Raw genomic sequence first — 23,583 nt, forward strand, 5'->3', positions numbered from 1 at the left:
GTAGCGTGGGCGGCGCGACCTTCAACCGTCCCGGGATTTTGGAGGACAAGAGGGTCCGACTCGCAATATACTTAATTCGCCTGAACGACTTACCCCCACCCTGGCTTGAAAGGTTGTTGGCTGTTGAATGGAAGATGCAGATGGCGCAATGTCAGGCTGCCTTTCGCCCCGTACGCCCGCAGTTCGAGCCGGTTTACTGGCTCGTCTGCCCACATCTGGTTTAACTGTGGCTGCCTGGGCAGCTAGGCTAGGCTGACGAGTGAAGTCGCCCGCCCCTGGGGGCGCATGCGCCCCTGGTTAATAATAACCCAGGAGTACCCAACATTTAAATGCAGGCCGCAAGGCCCAAGCACCCAACTCCAGCATGGTTGATTTTTCAGCTCCTCCAACTCTTCTTACCTGGACCCTTCTTCCCTTTTGTCCAGTAGTTACCTGCTTGCTTACTGCATGTTAATTGATCCCCGCATTACCCGGCCCAGGGTTTTCCCTGTGTCTATGCAGATTTTACCTGGGTCACGTTAGCTAGTTTTTAAGCTAGGCGACCAATGGGGCGTCAGTCATGGCGCCAATCGCAGCCATGGCTGGCCAGTAAACCCCGATAGCACACGATGCACGCGCCCTTGTCCCGCATGGTTAAAAACCCGCATAGTAGAGTGTATAGGCTTCGGCCTGAGACACACTTAGGTCCTCCCCTAACCTGGACCCTCCCCTTACACACTTACAATAATTTAGGCTAGGAAAATAAATCGTGGCGTTTCAGGAATGATTGACGTGCCAGTTTCTTGGTACACGTACCAGTTAACAGAGTTTCTGATTACGTATGAAGATAATTTCTTTTGTGTTGGTACGAAAAATACCAAGATTTAATTTGTACTATTCTAGTACATTTTTATGAGGTTCTTCTCTTTATTTTAAGTACTTACTTTGCCATGTGTTGTCTGTTTGTATATTTTGTACCAGATATTGATGATACTACACTCCCACTTAGTATATAAGTAATTTAGTGTAGGTATTTTACTATCAGAATAATGTAAGTCAAACATTAATTTTTAAAAATAATTTATTTAAAAAAAATGTCAATTTTTCTATCTGTGGAATAGTCAATGTTCAGTAAGAAAACTACTTAAATAGCACAATTTTGTACCTTGAAATCCATATTTTCACGGGGGAGGGCCCCCGGACCCCCGCCCCCCACCCCCCAATCATGTTTTGATGTGAACGGAGTTGTTGCTTCCCCTCACGTAAACCTCACGCCTCGTCACTGGTTGCAAAAACCTATTACGGCTCAGTCTCAGGCTGAATATGATATTTCCTTTTCTTCTGGATCAATCATTTCATCAATGTTTTGTTATGACGTCACGTTAAACTATCGTCCGTAAACCGACTTTACAGACAACCAATTTTTTTTTCGAAGTTCATGTAAAATTCTATACGCATAGACCAAGTATCTATGGACTACGAGACCAGTGGGTCGAGCATGGTTCTTTTCCTCGCCACCGTCATAGCGACGACGCGTCGCCGGTATGACGGCGGAGTTATGACGGCCGCGTGAAAATGCGAGCACGGATCCCATCGTCATATCTCTCCCGTCATCCCTAAGGCGCCTTACCTACGACGGCTTGGCAATCGATAATATGCAGAGGTTGGCAGTGAATTTACAGAAAGGATGTGTTTTATTTTGCAGTTGGTGTATCTGCTAGCAATTTACAGCCAATAGAAAACTACCTACACGAAAACAAGATTGTGGACATTCGTAAACTAAGGCATGATGTGTCTATCGAATTATATATTTTCCACAACTATATTCAATATTTATATAATTTTTCATTGTACGCCTGTTGGTTTTCCGTAAATATAAGTTTTACAGACTATTTTTTTCTCAGTAAAACACCCGTCACGTCTCAGTCTCGAAATATAATAAAATCATTTTACATAGCAAAGTCGTTTATGATTATTAAATAGTATATGGGTTAAGGAGTGCATTAGAAACTGTGAAAAATTGTAGTTTTTAATATTAAATTATTATTTAGCGATCTTGTGAAACGTGTTGCCCGTTATTATTAATATTGTTTTCAATTGTCAGTTGTTATTACTTTAAATAATATGATGAAAAAATTTAAAAACACTTTTGTGACTCGACGTGAAACATTACAATACTAGACCTGATTTAATCATTATTTGGTAATTTTCGTCACCGTTAAAGTTAATTTGCCGATTTGAAGGTACCGAAACAACTCGGTGTGCTAGACGTCCCACTGTTCAAAAACTACTACTGTTATATTTAATTACATTATCCTTAGACTTGTTTATAGCATATTTTCTAGTGCACTACAAGTTTTATTCACACTATTTTGTACCGTAGCATATGTATTGGGTGAATACGCTGATAATATTTATTTAGCATCTTGCAAGCTTGAAACAATATAACACGAAGTCGGTGTTGTTAATTAAATGCCTGAATATAATTTATTACGTAAACTGGTTGACAATATTGTGTCTGCATTTTATAACTACCAGAAGAGTATAGGAACTAAAAATACCCTTTTAACGGAATTAATTACTTTCTTTTCACATAAGCCGCTCCTCTCACAAATTACAATTTTCGTATGAACTATAAACACGAAACCTCTCAACTCTACGTGAAACACTATTATTCCTACATTGTTACCATTTTATCATACTGAAAGTATTTGAGCGAATCTTAGGTGAATAAAATACGTTTCAATATGCGATACAGCAGGAGCAAACCAGGCCACCAACGAGGGTGGGGAGTAGGCCTGACCTAAAAGTCACTAAATGTTTGGAGGAAATGCTTTGTGTTTAAAATGCGATAAAACGAAGGTTTAAAATAACCATCAGACTACTATGTATTTATCAGCGACATTCTTGTGTATTTTCAACCTTATCAATACATGTATTTTATTTTTACAAGTGATTTTTTTTTATTACACGTATGGAAGCTGAAGGGGAAATGAGTTGTTTTTAGAAGTTTAATAAGCCACACGCGTATAGGTGTTTTACACTTAACTTTCATACAGAATAATTAACTAATGTGATGTTATCTTCTATCTAGTTGAAATATTACGTTATTTTGTCCTGACCTTTATTTTTTTATTAAGTGATATGACAAAAGTAGGCAGATTGGCAGTTTTCTTAGTATGATATATATTTTGGTTAACTGAGTATTGTGCAGTTAAAAATAACTAGAAAAAAGAATCAATGTGTCTTATTCACACGAAACATAGAAACTAAGTATTTATTTATGCGGCGTGATTATTATCGGAAACAAGTTAGAGAAAAACATAACCCTTTTTTTAGATACATCGTATAACTCACATACGTAATTTCTGAGTAAATATAATTAAGGCAAAACCTTAAATTTCACTAAAATATAATATTTAACTCATTTGAAAGAATTATTTCCCAGTATTAAATGAAATTTACACACGTAGTCGGCTGTATGACGGGGTTATGACTGACAAGCCATTGCGCCTTACGTATGACGGGCATGTCGTAGCTAAGGCGTCTTCCAGAAGGCGAAAAAAGATCCATGCTCGCTTTTAGTAGCGAAGCGTCATACCGATGACGCGTCATCCCTATGACGGGTGAAAAAGAGAACCAGGCTCGCCCGGCCGGCACAATACTTAGTTAACCAAAATATATCATACTAAGAAAACTGCCAATCTGCCTACTTTTGTCATATCACTCAATAAAAAAATAAAGGTCAGGACAAAATAACGTAATATTTCAACTAGATAGAAGATAACATCACATTAGTTATTTATTCTGTATAAAAGTTAAGTGTAAAACACCTATACGCGTGTGGCTTATTAAAATTCTAAAAACAACTCATTTCCGCTTCAGCTTCCATACGTGTAATAAAAAAAAATCACTTGTAAAAATAAAATACATGCATTGATAAGGTTGAAAATACACAAGAATGCCGCTGATAAATACATAGTAGTCTGATGGTTATTTTAAACCTTCGTTTTATCGCATTTTAAACACAAAGCATTTCCTCCAAACATTTAGTGACTTTCAGGTTAGGCCTACTCCCCACCCTCGTTGGTGGCTAGGTTTCCTCCTGCTGTATCGCATATTGAAACGTATTTTATTCACCTAAGATTCGCTCAAATACTTTCAGTATGATAAAATGGTAACAATGTAGGAATAATAGTGTTTCACGTAGAGTTGAGAGGTTTCGTGTTTATAGTACATACGAAATTGTAATTTGTGAGAGGAGCGGCTTATGTGAAAAGAAAGTAATTAATTCCGTTAAAGGGTATTTTTAGTTCCTATACTCTTCTGGTAGTATAAAATGCAGACACAATATTGTCAACTACAGTTTACGTACCTAATAAATTATATTCAGGCATTTAATTAACAACACCGACTTTGTGTTATATTGTTTCAAGCTTGCAAGATACTAAATAAATATTATCAGCATATTCACCCAATACATATGCTACAGTATAAAATAGTGTGAATAAAACTTGTAGTGCACTAGAAAATATGCTATAAACAAGTCTAAGGATAATTTAATTAAATATAACAGTAGTATTTTTTGAACAGTGGGACGTATAGCACACCGAGTTGTTTCGGTACCTTCAAATCGGCAAATTAACTTTAACGGTGACGAAAATTACCAAAAAATGATTAAATCAGGTCTAGTATTGTAATGTTTCACGTCGAATCACAAAAGTGTTTTGAAATTCTTTTTTCATCATATGATTTAAAGTAATAATAACTGACCATTGAAAACAAAATTAATACTAACGGGCAACACATTTCACAAGATCGCTAAATAAAATTTTCATTTTAAAAACTACAAACTTTCACAGTTTCTAATGCACTCCTTAACCTTCTTATATATCTACTTTTTAATAATTATAACCGACTTTGCTATGTAAAATGATTTTATTATATTTTAAGACTGAAACGTGACGGGTGTTTTACTGAGCAAAAAATAGTCTGTAAAACTTATATTTACGGAACGCCAACAGGCGTACAATGAAAAATGATATAAATACTAAATATAGTTGTAGAAAATATATAATTCGATAGTCACATCATGCCTAAGTTTTACGAATGTCCACAATCTTGTTTTCGTGTAGGTAGTTTTCTATTGGCTGTAAATTGCTAGCAGATACACCAACTGCCAAATAAAACACATCCTTTCTGTAAATTCACTGCCAACCTCTGCATATTATCGATTGCCAAGCCGTCGTAGGTAAGGCGCCTTAGGCTACGGCCACACGAGCGTGTTTTCACGCAGAGATTCTGCGTGAAAACACGCCAGAAATATGAACCGCAGCAAGGAGAATGAGACCGGCCAGACGCAGCGTGAATTCCCGCCGGGGAGAGGACAGAAAGGCGCGTCTTCAAGGTCGCCCGCAAGAAAATGCACCGCGGCCAATTCGTTGGCGTGATTTCACGCAGCGTTTCAGTCGATTCCCGGCCACACGTGCGGGAATTCTCGCCGCGTTCTGTTCTGAAATACTACCCATTGTAGTCGATATGTTACGACTTCCGGAAAATGTTCATGTAGTTTTTATTTTCATACCCCAAGACTTTAAAACCATGGTCAACTCAAAATCGCGCGCGCGCGCGTGTGTGTGTGTATATATATATTGTTTAGTTATTTCATGAACATTTTTCGGCACATTCTTCAGCACTAACACATTCTCTCATTGCTGTGTTACTTTTTGATATATTTTCTTTCACCATAGACAAAAGTATTTCAAATGAGTTAACGGACATTCTGAAGTACTCAAAAAACTTGTCTGGATTTTCTTTTAGTTTATTATGAAAGAGCACAAATTTTCCTTTCGTTGATGTTTCACTCAATATGGGATGGACCCAGTATTTTCTTGAATGCTTCCGCCGACGACGAAGCCTACGAAACAACAGCACAGCACTTAAAACCACAGCAGCGTTCTTGCTTAATCTATACTAATATTATAAAGCTGAAGAGTTTGTTTGTTTGTTTGAACGCGCTAATCTCAGGAACCACTGGTCCGATTTAAAAAATTATTTCAGTTTTGGATAGTACATTTATCGAGGAAGGCTATAGGCTATATTATATTATCAATACCATTATGGATCCTTACTAAAAGTCCAATTTAGAATCAAATGCGTTGGAGGGGGTTAGATACAACATGCAGTACACGTACGAAGTGTGTGTTGACAATGCCGCAGGTGCTAGAAGTTTATTTCATATTGCCTATTAACATTGTTGCCACGCACTAGATGCCTTATCATTCTTAATTTTCCCATACAAGTAAAAAACACCCGTGTGATATTAACAACGAAGCAATCAGTACCCTCATAAGAGTTCAATTAGTATTTAAATACTATTTTATCACTTTAAATCGCAATCCTAAACTATTTTTTTTCCTCTCTCTGTGTTTAATTTGTTTTTTTTACTAGAATTATTTTTATTTAATTTTAATTTTTCGGACCATCAATAATTTTCCTCTCCCGTTACAATTCTGACAAGGGTTTGTGTGTGTGTGTGTGTGTGTGTGTGTATATATACACATATATATATAAGCGAAATACCACTCACTGACTCACTCATCACGAGATCTCTAAAACTATACATCCGATTGACTTGAAATTTAGTATAGTTACTCATTTTGTGATGCAGACGCTCACTAAGAACGGATTCTGCGGAAATCCGATCCCAAGGGGAGTTTCGGGGGCGTAATATATCAAAATTCCCAGTTTTTGGTAGGAAATCACCATGGCAACGGCTGTTGCTTTGTTGATGCTTCATTCGTCTCTATGGCAACGACTATTTAATTGTTAGTGCAGTCCTCATCACCGTTGAAATTTTGCGGGTACTTTAAATATCAAAAATTGCCCTTTTTTTCAAGTATATATATTTTACAGACTTGAAATTTCACAGTAATGTTCCTTATGTTACGCAGGATGACATTTTCCGAAAATTAGATCCCATGGGTGGTTAAAACCAGGCAACAGTGGGTACTTTGTCTGCATGAGAACAGGATTTTCAATTGTTCATGTCTTCTGCGTCTCCATGGCAACGGGCATCGCGCGGCAGTGGCGTACCCACAAGGAGGGGCATGTATAATGAGCGGCGCAAGAGTGATCTGCCTGTAGACTGCCGTAGCGAAGTACGGGTACATCAGTTTTATGTTGCGTGCACGAGTCGGGAAACCATCGGTACATTATACAGCATTGTAATAAATTTTCACTGAATTTTTTTAAATTTACTATTACTGTAAATGGGAGACGTGGCTTAATTTTTTTCCATTAGTATAGCCGTGCGAAGCCGGGTCGGGCAGCTAGTGAATTCATAATCAAGCCTGCACAGCATAGATGGGTGCCAGTTCACAATACAACGCTCACATGTGGCCGGGTAGCGGATTCATTCTGCGTGAAATCACGCGCTAGGCTTCAGTGTGAAAACACGCACGTGTGGCCATCGGTCACTCAGGATCTCACGCTGCGTGAAAACACGCTGTAACAGAAGCGTGAAAACACGCACATGTGGCCGTAGCCTTAGCGATGACGGGAGAGATATGACGATGGGATCCGTGCTCGCATTTTCACGCGGCCGTCATAACTTCGCCGTCATACCGGCGACGCGTCGTCGCTATGACGGTGGCGAGGAAAAGAACCATGCTCGACCCACAGGTCATGAACAATGTCAGACATATAGACCAGATATTTCTGAACCACAATACCTTATTCGTCGAGGGCTAGTATAACGTAATTCAAACAATTTAGACGAATTCTTCGAACTGTCAGACTTAAAGTATCGATAAAATTTATTACAAGCAATTAAATAAACAGTATATGTTTTACGTAAACTAAAGGACCCATAATTCCGGTAAAATTTTTATCAAGAATAAGAGGTTTTGAATAAGTTAGTATTCAGAGCAACTACAGATCTGACTACATGCATTTAAAGAAACGACACACATTCAACGAAAGAAAAGAACACACAGTACAAACACAGGACACACAGTACACACACAAGTCACACAGCACACACGGTACACACACTGGACACACAGTATCCACACTGAACACACTGAGCGGACCCCGGACACAATATTGACACACACAATACACATAGAGGACTCACAATAAACACACAATACACACACACTGGACACGTTGGAAATACAGTATACACACAGGACACGAATTCGGCACACAGTGTAAACATACTGGATACGCAATGAACAAACGATATACACACCGTTAACACAATTAACACACAGTACACACGCATATTCAACAAAATAAAAGAACACGCAGTACACACACTGGACGCACAGTACGCACATTGAACACACAGTACACACACTGGACACACAATGAACACACAGTATACAGAGAACATGCAATAAACAAATACAAGATACACACACACGTAACAAGTAATGAACCGAACACCCAATGTATACACAGGAACACGCATTTAACAGAAAATGACGAACATTTGGATTAAAATTCGACAAAAAGGGAGCACATTAAACGAACAGGACGCACATTAAACGAAAATTCCACAAAAAGGAAGCACATTTGGAGCAACAATTCAACAAAAAAGGAAACACATTTAACGAAAAGGACGCGCATTTGAAAGCAAATTCGATTAAAATGAAGCATATTTAACGATCAAGATGTACATGTGCACGAACATTCAAATCAGAGAAGCGATCGTCAATTTACGATATGATGTGATGCCTCCTACAGTCTATGGCTGCAACAGTCTTCTGACTCCAAAGTCCATGGTTCTGACAGTCTTGGGCTTCAACAGTCATGGGCTCCAAAAGTCTTTTGCTCCAAAAGTCTTGAGCTCCAGCAGAATTGGCACCAAACATCTTTAGCTCCAAGAACGTATTTGGCTCCAATATTTATTTTTGCTCCTACAGTCATTGGCTCCAACAGTCTTTGGCAAAACATAAATTGGCTCCAGTAAATTTGACACCCAAAAGGGCTGTCGTGACGTCAGAGAGGTCGGTCATTGACCGATTCTCGGCTCCACAGCCAGAAGCTAGGGCTCGGATCCAAATTGTTTACTACTTATATTACATTATGATTTTTAACTCCACTTTCATTTTTTTCGTCATTTTTTATGAGAAATATTTAATCATGCTTAAATATTTTATATCATATTGTTAATATGATTTAAAAACCTATAACAGAAATAAGCTTACATTACTCTACAAAATAAATCAATTCTCACAGCTAAACAAAACACGATTAGAGAGAAAAACGTTTTTTAAATTTTTATGTTAATATGACGTAAACTTTCTCATTTGTCTTTTGAATACTCTTTATATTTAGCAAATAAAGAAATCGAAAAATTTATTTTGTCTAAGGTATGAAATTTCAATATACTTGCATTATTTAGCTCCAAGTATTATTTCGTAAAGAACCATAACGAACATTGTTTTAGTAATCAAGGTTGCAAATTAATTTTGTTACTATTAAAATATTGTTAATGTTCTAGTCATATATATATTCACGTAATTTCAAAACCTGGTTTCTCGTTTGGGAATGATAACCACACCTTCATCTTTATGTAACTTGGCCATACTGGGTTAAGTTCTGCGTGCTCTGAGTAAACTGAACCGTCAAACTACAGCAGAACAGTTTTGTAATAGGTTAACAAGGCAGCAACCCCAGTGCCAGCCATAGTAACAGAGTGAGTATACAGAAAATTCTTCACCATGATATATAAAAATTCTAACTGAGATTGTTTGGTACGATTTCACGCATCCTTACAGCAGACTGCAGCATGTTAATGCCTATATTTTTCACTGGCGGGAAACTTGTTGGCCTTTTCCATGAGCTAGTAGGTTTTCTCGGGGCACTCCTGTCTTACCTACCCTCAAATCATAATTATGAACATGAAATATTCGTAGTTGGGTTGACCTTTTGGTCAGTGAAATAGATGTGAATAATGTCCTTGTGAAAGAAAGAGAAAAGTTAGGTAACATTTTGGCAGCTAGGTGTCAAGAATGTACTAGTGAAATGCTCAGAAGCGCCATGTAATAGTATGGCAACTAGCAGTAAATAATGTAAGTTTAAAAGACACAAAAGAGCCAGGTATTAATTTTGTTGACTAGCGGTAAATAATGTACGTATGAAAGGCACGGAAGTGTCAGGTAATATTTCGGCAGATTGCTGTGAAGAATGTCCGTGTGAAAGAGATAAAAGTGCAAGGTAATATTTTGGCACAGAGCTGTGAAGAATGTCACTGTGAACAACACAGATGCGCCAGGTAATATTTTGGCAGTAAGCTGTGAAGAAGATCCATGTGAAAGACAGAAAAGTGTTAGGTAATACGTTGGCAACTAGCTGTGAGAATGTACGTGTGAAAAGCACAGAGGTGCCAGGTATTATCTAGGCAGCTAGCTGTAACTATGTCCCTGTGAAAGGCACAGAAGCGCCAGGTAATATGTAGGCACAAGCTGTGAAGAATGTACATGTGGAAAGCTTAGAGGGGCCACGTAATATTTCAGCAGATTACTGTAAAGAAAGTCTATGTAAAAGACACATATGAGCCAGGTAATATCTTGGCAGTTAGCTGTGAAGAAGATCCGTGTGAAAGACAGAGAATCGCCAGGTAATATGTTGGCAACTAGCTGTGAGAATGTACGTGTTAAAAGCACAGAGGTGCCAGGTATTATCTTGGCAGCTAGCTGTGAAATGCACAGAAGCGGCAAGAGCCGGCACTCACTCCGCCTCCTCCACAGTCTCCGTCATGGCCAGGAAGACGCAGTTGAGCAGGATGGTGGTCATGACGACATAGTCGAAGAACTGGTTCGTGGAGACGTAGATGCAGGCTCGCCGCAGGCGGTGCCACGGCGAGAACACGAAGAACGAGCTGGTGGCCGTGAAGCGGTGGATGTAGTTCTTGCGGAACCTCTTGGACACCACGCAGAAGGTCTGCAACAGCCACCACTGCGCTCAGCAGGCTCCCAGGCCGCCAAGTACACTTCTATTGCTAACACTTTGAAAACAATACTGCCCACCACTTCGAAAATTGCCAGGTTCACATCTCTTTATTCTGCGCCAAGTCAGTAAAGTAGTTTTTAAGCTTAGTCTGTTAAGGCTTAATCCCACAAGCTGAGTCTTTTATTTCAGGTTCATCTATTCTGTTTCGATAGCTGTCGTGCGATTGTTGATAAAGCATATATTTCCTCAAAACATGATTTTACATCTTTAAAGTTCACACAATTGATAACAGTTATCCTGATTTCGAGATATTTTACCACTATGAGATAATATAAAGTTAGGGTGGATTGACAAATAAACGAAACACCGTAGCAAGTAATGGCTTTTAAATAATAGATATGGCAGAAAACTTAATCACCTACATTTTCTGCGAGACCTAGTCTTAGACTCGACACTAAAACAACGTTTTTTACATTTTTTTAACGTAAGAGTAAGATTTATTAATAAGTAACTTATAAAGTTAGTGACTATTTAATATTTGGTCGCTTATAACACAATAATTATATCATTAAGTCCCTTCGTGAAAAAAAAAAAATATATATGGCCGTTTAAATTGAGTACCCAAAATCAACCGCTATTTTTATAACTTCATTATAAATAAATACATCAAAATCTTTGATGAATAAACATACCAGATGTTACATCATAAGTAATGAATTAAACAATTCCAATCAGATACTGTGAAAAATATTTTACAAACTTTTTAAACAGATATGTTTAAACCGATATGTCAGTAGTTTCACTGTCGATAAACATTAGATCGTTACTTCATTGTCATATGACAGACTCTTCAAATACTTAGGAATATATTCCTCCAGTCACAACCATTCATCTGACCGAAGCCAAACATGTATCAGCCAAATGATGGAGACAATACAGCTTAAAAGTCCTTAAGTAAGAAATAAACATGATTATATACTGAAAGCAGTTTCTGGAATCCGCAGAGAAATTCTTACAGGTGGCAAGAACAGGTCCGAAACCGATAATTTTGAACAGGTAGTCCAAAGTCCTTTATCCACTGCTTAAGCTTGTTCGACAGGGGCTATGAAATAAAATGTGAAATTTTGCAGTTAAAATTAATGGTGGTGATATATGTTATAATTTATGTGTTCGTCTTACTTCAATTGATTCTTTAATTTAGATTGATTTAGCGTAGTTAAGGTTTGGCACTGATTTTTTTAATGTTTAATAATATTTACAATGTCTAGTTGCAACAAAAAGATTCATCTAAGGAAATGTTTTGATCGCCAGAGTTTAATAAATCTGAAGAATAATTTCAAACCCAAGAAATATAACCACCATACGTGTTTTTAGCAATCTAAAAAAAATTATATAAATATTTTTTCAGCCTTGGAGAAGGCAAAATGTTAATAGTTAAATAAAAAATAATATCTAATAATAATTAAATACAAGATTGAGACTTTGGTTAATTAAATTATTAAAGACTAGCTGAACCTGCCCGCTTCGCTGGACGTGAAATAAGGTAACTGCATTGAAGGCAAATAATTAAGCAATGACTGTTATACGCAAGACCCCATTAAAATTCGTATAGTAGTTGTGTAGAACACCGCGTACAAACAGACAGACGGACAGAAAAATAACTACTGTTTTACTATAGTAAGATAGGTAGATTATTCTTACATGTTCGCATCCATGCAGCATATGAAAAATCAGTATGCATAGCCCTATACCTATCAATAAACATACGTAGCTGCTGCCCACGACTTTTTCCGCATGGAATTTTGTATTATCTTGCACCATTTAGAAATTTAAACATTATAACATAACAGTTGATACAGTTGTAGTAGTTTTCATATGTTCACAAATGATAATTTTTCTCACCTCTATTTTAGTCTTTGCAATAAAAATATGTTACTACCTAAATTTTGGGTAAATATGTTTCTACTTTCAAATGTAATGTCGGGAAGACACTTCATAAAATTTCTTTGTAAACCACATTTACTGTTTTCCCGTCTTGAGCTAGAATGTAAAGATTGTCTGCATAACTAACCCGCGAGCAAGCCACATACATCTGAGAAAAACAATCAGATCTTAAGTCTACACCAGCTGCCTTAAGGCTCTGACCCTGAGACTTTTTTATTGTCATCGCGAAACAAACTGCTATTGGAAACTGTGTGCGCTTGAACCCGAACGGGAAGTTATTCGGGATGATCGGTATGCGTGGTATGAAAACAGTTTCACCTGAGCCACATCCAGTAAGAATCTCAGCTTCGATTATATTTCGTTGTAGAACAGTTACTTTAAGTCGGGTTCCATTGCACAATTTTGGGGGAGTAAGGTTCCTCAGAAGCATTATTGGAACACCGACTTTGTGAACAATTTTGTGATCAGGAAGACCACTTGCAGTGAGAGAACTCAAAAACTCAACTGGATAATTACTGGCATCGTCCTGATTAAGGACGATGTTAAACGATGTGTAAACCAAATCAGCCCCATTCAATACGTTTAAAATTTTTTCATTGATTGCAGCAGCTTGGTCATTTCTTGGAGTGAGTATGGCACGTTCACATAAACACGTATGTTCCTGATGTTGTATGTTTGACAGATCCCCGAATACCGAACGTATGAGTTCGTCTTCTGAAGATACGACTCTGCCAAGTATTTCTGGAAGCATCACCTGACCGTGTTGCTAAGGGAGGGCACCTACTCCAACTTTTATTAGAACACCGGAAAATTCTTGCGCATGAAAATTACCACCCAGCTGTGCTCTCGTGTTAATTGTTAATTGCAGTTTTTTTATTCGAGGCCAGAGGTAAGAATTCTTCAGTGATGCTTTGATTTCATCGGCTCTAGTCCCTCGACTTACAACTGGTAGAGTTTGCCGAAAATCTCCAGAAGAGAGTAGTGTGACATTCTCCATTGGCATTTCATCGCGCCTAATGTCCCGTAGTGTCCTGTCCGCAGCTTCAACTGCTTTTTTTTCGCCATCGTGCATTCATCCCAAACAATTAGCGAGCAATCTTGTAAATCTTTTGCCATATCACAATTTCTTGTTATCGAACATGTTGGTGATTCATTAGTGTCTTAATCGATTGGAGTTTTTAACATAGCATGAGCTGTTTTTCCACCAGGGAGTAAAGTAGCTGCAATTCCTGATGAAGCCACTGCCAGGGCAATCTTACCTTGTCGCCTGATCTCAGCAAGAATTGCTGTTGTCACGAAGGTTTTTCCAGTACCACCGGGGGCGTCCAAGAAAAATAGCTTCCCTTCACTATGAAGTACGCTTCGTATGACTGTTTGAAATATATCAATTTGTTCCAGATTGAAACGACCACACTGGTCATTTACTGCGGTGGTCAATGCTGCAGTATTGTAGCTAGTCTCAGCAACATATTCGCGATTGAGGCGTGGTTGATCGGGTAGAATTTGGGGAACAGGAAGGCCATATTCACTTACGGAGTTGCCCCCAATCGAAAACACAATATCTTGAATGGAACAAAGGCAACTATTGATTGCTCTTTCGTCATTCGTATCAATTTCCTTGTCTGAATTGTGTTGTAGGAGGCGTATGAAGTTATTCTCAACATGTACTCGGCAGCTATGCAGATTTCAAGTTTTAAAACAAAAGATAGAGCACTTAAACATAATGCTTTGGTTGTATCCAATTGGAAAATAGATGTGTAACATTGGTGAATATTAAACAATGAAACCTACTTCACATACTCATTCCTTCCAGCTATTATTTGTTATCTTTGCTGGCAGCTTGAAGAGATGGAAACCAACCCGAAAACTCACACAATAATAAAACACAAACTTGCAACCAAACAAAACCTTACATATTGTAACAATTACCAGAAAAACACGCAACCACAACAAACAAAGATCCTGATATGAATAAAGGAAATAAATTTGTAATGATTCATAGATTGATTTTCAGAGAGAGAGACACCTATTGAATGTCTATAAAACTAACTTTTTATGAGAGCAGAAATAAATCATGAAATCATTCAACGATAAAAGCTGTTTATTTAATAAAGCGGACGGGTTCGCTCCAAGGAGAAAATTGACACGGCGAGACCTCGTGGACATAGAGAAATGACACACACTCACTATTTATGTGTCTATGAAACATGATTTTCTGCAAAAAGGGTATTGATAAATTGAAACAAATATGGTGACACTACAAACTGTCAGGATTTTATTTTTTCTTACTCTCTACTTAGTTCCTTACAATAGCAAAACTTAATGGCTTCTTATAATGATTATATTGTATGTCATAAAATTAAGATTTCTTTTCTTTCCTTGAGCCGATTTTGATGAAATAAAGCTTATATTTCTTTCACTGCTACGCTCAAGTTAACTTGAAAACCCCATTAAAATTCGTACAGTAATTTCGTAGAACACCGCGTACAAACAGACAGACAGACAGACAGACAGAAAAAAACTACTGTTTTATTATAGTATAGATTTTCAAGAGGGTTGAATGAAAAAATTTTTAGAACGTTCGTTTACTGGCTACCACTTGTGGAGTTTCTTATGATTGTGTTATGTTCTGTGATCCTAATACACCTCATGGATCGCCATGTTTCAATGCAGGCTACACAAATATTCGTCATAAAAAAGTCGCAGTACCATATTTTTTGCCTCTGAGAGTGAAAGCCGGGCACTGGAAGAACAGAAGGTTCCCACTCGGAACCGAAGACACTCTGGGCTTGCTGGTCGTCATTCTCCCGAGGCGCGGAGAATAGGTCATTAGTGCTCGCCTCCAGATGGCGTGTAATTAAGGGACGAGCAGAGGGCGGCTTGGTTGATGAGGGGGAGGGGGGGATGGGGCTTACTCTTCGGCTTAATGCGGGAGATGTGAGGTCCCAATCTCCGGCACAGCGAATCGTCACGTAAACTCTGCAAGATATCAGCCACCGCCGATTTTCCCTCATAATGAACGACCTCTTCGTTAGCCATCCTCACTTTTACGCAAACCGGGAAACACAGACTGGGAGAATTTCTCGAGTTAGACACGTTGGTAGATCCTGATTCACTAGCACCAACTCTCACCTGTTTCGATAATATACAAGAAATTCTTTTACTTTCTTCTAATGTGATAATAATTTTTCAGGAAATGGTGTTCATACAGGTATTTCGAAAAAAAAATAAAGATATACTAAATGAGTAAGTTGAAGAGCTGACACATAGAAAAGTATATAACGCGGTTAAATTCCCACTAAATTTAACGTGATCATAAGACAACAGGAACGTAACTAATTCGGCTAATGTTCTCATATTTTTTTATTTGTTAGAATTTTATTAATCATGGTTTTGGGTTAAACGGCTCTTCGGAAGTAAGATGATTAGAGCCCGTTTTATTCAACATTACATTTCAGAATATTTTCCGGAAGTAATTTTCGAAAGAAAAAACACTAAAAACCATAATCAGAATGGTCGGAATGTATTTAAACATCCTCTAAAATGCGAGTCAAATGTATAACTACTGAGCCACTTATTCCAAAACTGCAATAAATATTTAAGGTTTCCTACCATAATTTCTTTGCATTTTTTGGTTTTTTTTCGGATCACGTCCACAATAAAGACAGAAAGTATGACGGGGGAAAAAAAAAAAAATAATGCTCATCGGAAAAAGTAAGGAAATAATATTCTCCAAATTTTACCAGGAGTAATTTCGGGAAATGACAGAATTTATTCATCATTAATGCCAAATGTGATTCAAGACCGGGTTTCCTGAAATTCTGTAGCCAAAAACCACCAGTATTAACTTGAAAAAAAAAAAATTGGTGGGTGTACTTATGTACGCGCGTGAGAAGTTACACTTCTTTGGCATCTTAATAAAATAGTTTTTAATTCCATGCAAATAATTAATTACAATAAAATAATAGAAGGGTTGGAAAAAGATAGTCAACACAGTCAATAAAGTTGAGATTGGATTTGAAAAATTAAATAAATTAAATTAAGAGAATAATAAATATATATGGCATTATTTGTACTAAGTATTATATGATTATTAATTTTAAATATTTATTATTGATTATTTAATATTTTAAAAGAAAATAAACACGTTTAATAATAAATTTAACAATTAAAATTTAAGTTTATTCATTTTTTAAATATTTATTAATTTCTTACTTAAGTATTAACTATTCATTTTTATCAAAAAGTTTTCATAATTAGTTCATTTATTTTTATGTATATTTATTATTTATTCAATTTAATAATAAATATTAAAAATTAATATTTTAATTTGATGTTCTAATTTTAATTTTTTTCACAATTTTTATTCAATGTTTTATTAAATTTATTTCTTTATTTTGTAAATATTAAATAACCAATAATAAATATTTAACATTAATAATTTAATAGAATATAGTATTAATTATATTAAATAAAAAATAATATTTTAATTTATATCAATAAATAATACATACGGATAGTTAACCTCTATTAAATTGGAGCACTTGAAAATGCATATAAGCACAATTTTTTTTACTAATATTTACGAATATTAAATAATATTAATCAAAATATTCAATTTAAATCACTACTGAATGTAATTTATTAGCACATATATAATTCGCACTTGTATGAAACTAAAACACGTGTTGTGAATGTATAAACTAGAAAAATGTGGATAAATATTATAAATATGAAAACAGTGATCAGAGGCGACGAGCGTGCCAACATGCGCGAATAATAGAGGTTCTATTTATATTTTGTTGGTAGCTTTTTTTCGAGCCTTAATGAGCGGTTTAGCGGGCAGCTTCAACCTGTTAATTTTTGTTACAGTGATGCGCGCGCATCTTAATATTTCACTCTCATAATTTTTTCCTAACGCGCCTAAAAAGTATAACTTTAAAAATACGATTACTTCATAATTAATTTTTATTGTTATACGTAATTTTATTAATTACATATTTATGAAACCAAAATATGTTTCATTCTTAGAAAAATAACATTCACAAATATAAAAGCCAACTTTAATTTATTTTCAAAATAAATATATATATTATTCATACGGAATGTTTAACCCTTTGAGGCACACAGAAATATATTAAAAATAAATTAGAATCTATTGTGTAACCTTTAGCTGACATTAATTAAATATGTTTTTATGGGCAAGGAAAAATTAAAGCTGCCAATGTTGCTCAATCTTGTTAGGATCGCTAGATAGCAGCACAAGGCTTTCTCACGCTAGGTATTTCGGCAATACCACTGAAACAATCCTAATAGTACCATTTATTCAAAGTGGTATCATAGAAATACCACTGCAAGACAAAGGGTTAACTCGTTGTAGTACACTTAACAAAACATACTGTTGGTCCTGAAATCTAAAGAATATAACTAAGGATTTATTGTAAGATAATAAACATGCGCCTAATTGGTAATATTTTCAAAACATTTAATCATAATATTTTTCTTTGAATGTTATGTTCTTAGTAAATATATAAATGTTACTTTTATAGTAGCGCTTTTGAAATGTATGAAATTTTTATGAATTATAGAAAAATCACAGTGTCTTCAAATTAGCCGAACGAGCATTCGAAATACAGTTTACGTTTACCTGATCTGTTGTAAGTAGTATGACAATGGGGTTTCAGGCGCAATGTTATTCTTATGGGTGTATGGCTTGGTGGTTTACTCAGTTGTGGTTACCAATAGTGAGGTATCGGCCATGTTTGGGCGTGTCCGCCGCTCGTTGACTATGATCAGGAGGTCGTCGGCCATTTTAGATGACTCCACATCCGCCTTTTATAAAACCACTATTTTGAAAATCTGTAATTATATAGGCTAGAAATTCGGAGAAAAAAATTAGTTTATTAAAATAATTATTGATTCAATTGATTTCAGTCCTTGGTTTGATCCTTTGCTGATGAAAAAAATAATTTTAGGTAAAAAAAATATTTATTCATTATTATATTGCGAAAATTCATAAAAACTTCTTTAATATCTTAACTAACAGCTGTAGGTGAGCTACCGATGCCATCTTGGAATTTCATTATTAAACACCTAGGAATTCAGTAAAAATTCCAAAAATCATTAAAAAAATAGTTTGTTAAAATAATGATTGATTCGATCTATATCCGTCCTTGATTATGTTCTTACTCGATGCAAAACAGAAAGAAAAGTGACAGGTTTCAGAAAAAAACAATAAAATTACAAATAAAAATGTTTTACGTAATTTCTACTAGAACACAAAAAAAAAAACATTTCTAGCGTTTCTCGATTTCTGCAATCTTCTTAGAAGGCGAAGCAATTCCTTTGCATGCCTTGACATGTGTCTTCGGGGCATATCTACATGACAGACTATTAACCATGCACGTCCCGTCAGTGGCCAGACACATCCAGTCACATGTGCCCAGTCACACCCACTAGTTGTCTAGGAACGTTAGATAGGTTGTACAGGCTGACACGTCAAGTTGCTGAAAAGGTACGCTCAGCCGGTAGCCAGACACGTCTACTCAGAAGCCAGGAACGCAAGTCCAGTAGGCACGTAATCGGCGGCCAGGTACACAGAAATGTCATAATTATGTCATGAAGCAAGACGTATTGTACAGCAGTAGAGTATTAGGGCTATACGTACGGATATGGAACATTACTCACTCTGTTTTAAAAACAAAGCAATTTTAAAAAGCCTTAAAAAAGTTCCAAAAGAAAAATTATATAAAAAATTTAAGCTAGACTGGCATAGGATTGTAGTCTAAGACTTAAAAATATAAAATCTGGAATCAGTATTTTTATATGAACAGTAAATTACTAGAATCCTGTTTACTGTTGAAATTACAAAATTATTAATTTAGGTTTAAAAAACGATACCTTAATTTATAAACCATTCCAGCGGTCATTGGAGTATTTGCAATGCTTTGAATGTTTCGATTTTTTGGAACAAACCTACAAAGAAAACCACTGAAATCCATACTTTTTATTGGACTCGGTTAGAGTTTTTAGTCATTGCACTTTAAACATAACAAAATGTCCAAGAATAAAAAATCTTTGATTCAATAAAAATTGTTTACTATGTCAGGCAAAGAGTTAGTTGAAATGATAATATTCAGTACATCGTACAATTTTGGAGCTATGGTATCATACATGTGGTTACTTCTGCTTACTCGAGCCCAAGGTAAAATTCCCTCAGCATACTTTTCAAGCCAGAGTTTTCTATCTGTGTTTTCCCGCGGGTTGGTGTGAGACGAGCGGACATAAAAGTGAACGACGCACGTGTCCGCGGACATCCCGTGTGGAGTTCCCAGGCCTTCGCTCGCACCGCCCTCCTACCAGTGTGCAGTGAGGCGCGGAAACAAAGGGCTGAGAAGCTGCGTGGGATGTGATATGTGTTAGGAAATTGAGACCAAATATGATTCAACCAAAGTGCATGGTGTCCATAAAAGAATGTCACAGTTTCAATGGTAACTGTTTACAAAAAATGTTTAATATGTGCCCCTTTAGTAACACCGCACACATCCACACTAAAGTCCAATTCTTCCCACTTTTTTGGTTAACACGTTCGAAGTAATGGAAGCAATTAGCTTCTTCAATTCTGTGTCTTAACTCTGGTAAATTATTAGGTAGCGGTGGAACGTATAACACGAACTTTTATAAAGACCCAAAGGAAATAATTTAATGGGTTTACGTCAGGTTAACATTGTGGCCAGAGAAAAAGAGCTCTGTCGTCTCGATCATTAATCCAACGGTCGGGGACTTCGAAAATTAAACTTGAAACAAAGCACACTGAACTGAAATTACTCTTAGCACATTGCAGAACACAAAACGCTTTACGCTCAAGAGTCACCATTTTGCGTAGGTGGCGCTGCAACACGAGCATGCACGAGCATGCGCTTATCTAAAACTGTTTGAACTTTGAACATACAGGAACCAAAAGGAAAAAATAATAATTCTAAAACAAACGTCGTAGGTATATTCATTGTAATTCTTACCTGGGCTTTGTGTTGTCCCAGTAGGTACTTCAAATAGTTAAAGTTACTTGTAAACCGTTCCCTGAATAGCTTTCCAGTATTAATTTCGCACATTAATAAGCATAATAAAACAAAGTTTATTGTAGTTATTAAATTTTATTATCTTTCCCATTGTTCAAAAACATTATGCTCGTGTGAAGTAATCATTGCTGCGTCACTCTCTAATAGTTAATCGTTTACTTTTATGATTATTAAATTGTTTTTATTATGCCCCTTATTAAGTTTATAAGTATTGTTCTGTTATTATAATTTTTACTGGGTCAGAAATTTTCCGTGGTGCGTTTATGCCAAAGTTTGTAAGAAATGAGAAGCACGACCGAGAATAGACTAGTAGCTTTGAGACTTTAAAAAGAACTGAACTGTGATTTTATACTTAAAATTGTATTTTTGGTTTTTGGTAATTTTAGGCTTTACATATTTCTATACGTCGTTATTTTAGTGGTTTTTGGGAGTAGAAATAGTTTCATAGATATTAGTGTGTAAACAGTGTGAAAGTCTGTTGGAACTATATCCCGTCGGTGGCGCGCCTATAGCGAGTGCGCGAAATGTTGTGAGGGGGAGGAGAGACAGAGGTCAGTGGGCGATGGCCAAGACTGGTAGAGAAGGAGGTTGGCCCGAGATGGCCGGTTTGAGTAACGGTACTTCCAAGGGCTGCTCGTGACGTCACTGCGGCGCAGGAACCGGCCAGCTGAGCTCTCAGCTAAGGGCAAAACCTACATCTTTCACTCGTTTTCACGCCGATACAGCTACTGTGTTGGAACATATATCAAACAGTTTCTTTATATCTCACACAGTTATGTGGCTGTCACAATTTGGAGAGGAAAAATAAATAACTTTGTTACGAGTATATATACATAATAACAGTTTCATGCGCATCGTGTTTCATGCTCGTGCAAGCGATTCGTCGGACAAATTCTAATAATACCTACTCGTATTTGTTTTTTTGTTTGCAAGGTAATTATATTATATTATAATTATACTATGTATGTTTGAAACTTATTTTAAGGATACTCCTAAAGTGACTAAGTGAGCATTTCTGAAGACGGTCATACAAATACCAATAATCTAATAATTTACTATATTGTAGACTAAGACGTTCATTTTTAAGTAGTGTAGAAACTACACGCTGTGTTTATTACCAATTCGGCCTTACTGATATGAACACGAGACGGGAGTGCATAAATTGACTAGAAAAAGAAATAAACCATGGCTCGAAAAATGCGCATACCATTGTATATTGCTCATATGCATGCAGTTATAACATTTTGTCACTCAAACAAGCACATTGACGAATATTAATATATCAGTTACCTTAATTTCTGGTTTTCTGAACAAGCTGTGCAAGCTTCTTCTGCCTTTTCTTTTCCGTGCTTGCAATTTTTGCTTGACGATTTAAATGCCGAAGTCTAATAAAAGTTCTGGTTCTTGCAAACTTCATTAAAACTTTTTTGTTAACATCTGGAAAATGTTCTACTAGTTTCACGAAAAAGTTTCGCACAACACCTTTTCCGTTCTGTAATCCTAACCCGTGATGTGTTTTAAATATTTCTTCAGCATGCTGTACAGTTTTCACAAATTTTGATGACGGGACAGTCAATTTTCCGCGACTCAGTATTTCTATCCATCCATCTATAAAAATCAAAACACACAATCCTACAGTAAACAGAGAATAAAATAAAATAAATCATAGCAACAAATAAAATTATGATAATTACCTTTGTTTTCTGTTTCTTCAATACTTTTTAGATTAGCGTCCTCGCTTGCATGAATCAAATATCCAGCTACATATCTTAATGCTTCATTCTCTTCCCATGACGTAGTCAAGGGCGTGAACAAATCATCTTGAACCACCTCGTTTTCTTCGTTCTTGTTTTCTGGAATGTTTAAATTCAATTCGGTGAACATCTGGCTGGTAAGATATGGTTTTTGCTTCAAACTATCGTCTTCAACACATGCGCCTTGTGGCAGAGGAAGTTCAGATCCTAGTAACATTTGTCTGAACCTGTACTTGAAATCTGTTGGTGTAGGGTTATCGTAAGTACCGCCGATGCTTCTGAGGCGCGAAAAAAAACTTTCAAGTAAGTCCTGGTTTAAGCGACAAGTTATGATGTATTTCAGTGAGTTATTTTTCTGAAGATAATTGTGTAGACCAATTACAGATCGCACAGAAATTAATAAACCTTTCTGAAATGGCATCAATGTTTTGTGACCTACGATTCTCATGTTAAGAACCATCGCCTCCATTTCTGTAATTATTGACAATTGTTCTTCAATTCGAAAACCAAAAGCACTGTGCCACGGCTTACATTTATCGTGAATAAATCTTGAATTCATAACATCAAAAAACTTGTCAACTAATTCAAAGAAGTTACAGATTTCTGGATGTTCAGGATATTTCAAGGAAAGCCGTGTCGCTGTGTGATGCGAAAACAGCTGAACAGCAAATTTTACTTTCTGGCGAGTGTTCCCTTTTAGCTGAATATGAAGAGGAGTAAGTTTTGGAGACAATTTCAATTCTGTGTTTTCAATTATGGCTTGCACATGATCTTTCCTAATAACTGTTCCACAAGGGAGCTGTATTCCATAATCCAAAAAATTATTTCTCAACAACTTAATGGCATGTGGCATGTCTGCAAAAACC

The 23,583-nt window shown here is 36.4% G+C and overlaps 1 protein-coding gene and 1 long non-coding RNA gene across 2 annotated transcripts in view; both read right to left on the minus strand.

The window, feature by feature from the left end:
- Positions 1 to 10,926, minus strand: part of LOC134541488 (sodium channel protein 60E-like) — a 219,708-nt gene extending 208,782 nt beyond the window's left edge. Inside the window, exon 1 of the mRNA XM_063384980.1 lies at positions 10,724 to 10,926. Within this exon, the coding sequence (XP_063241050.1) occupies positions 10,724 to 10,785 (62 nt within the window). The 5' untranslated portion in view covers positions 10,786 to 10,926. The remainder of the gene's footprint in view (positions 1 to 10,723) is intronic.
- A 10,638-nt stretch (positions 10,927 to 21,564) lies between these two features.
- Positions 21,565 to 22,783, minus strand: LOC134541524 (uncharacterized). The gene is made up of 3 exons (XR_010076652.1): positions 22,658 to 22,783; positions 22,254 to 22,571; positions 21,565 to 21,642 (listed from the first exon to the last, which is right to left on the minus strand). It is a non-coding gene; the product is annotated as an uncharacterized LOC134541524 (long non-coding RNA).
- Positions 22,784 to 23,583: the final 800 nt, after the last annotated feature.

This window comes from Bacillus rossius (genome assembly GCF_032445375.1).
Source record: "Bacillus rossius redtenbacheri isolate Brsri chromosome 4 unlocalized genomic scaffold, Brsri_v3 Brsri_v3_scf4_1, whole genome shotgun sequence".
Lineage (NCBI taxonomy): Eukaryota > Metazoa > Arthropoda > Insecta > Phasmatodea > Bacillidae > Bacillus > Bacillus rossius.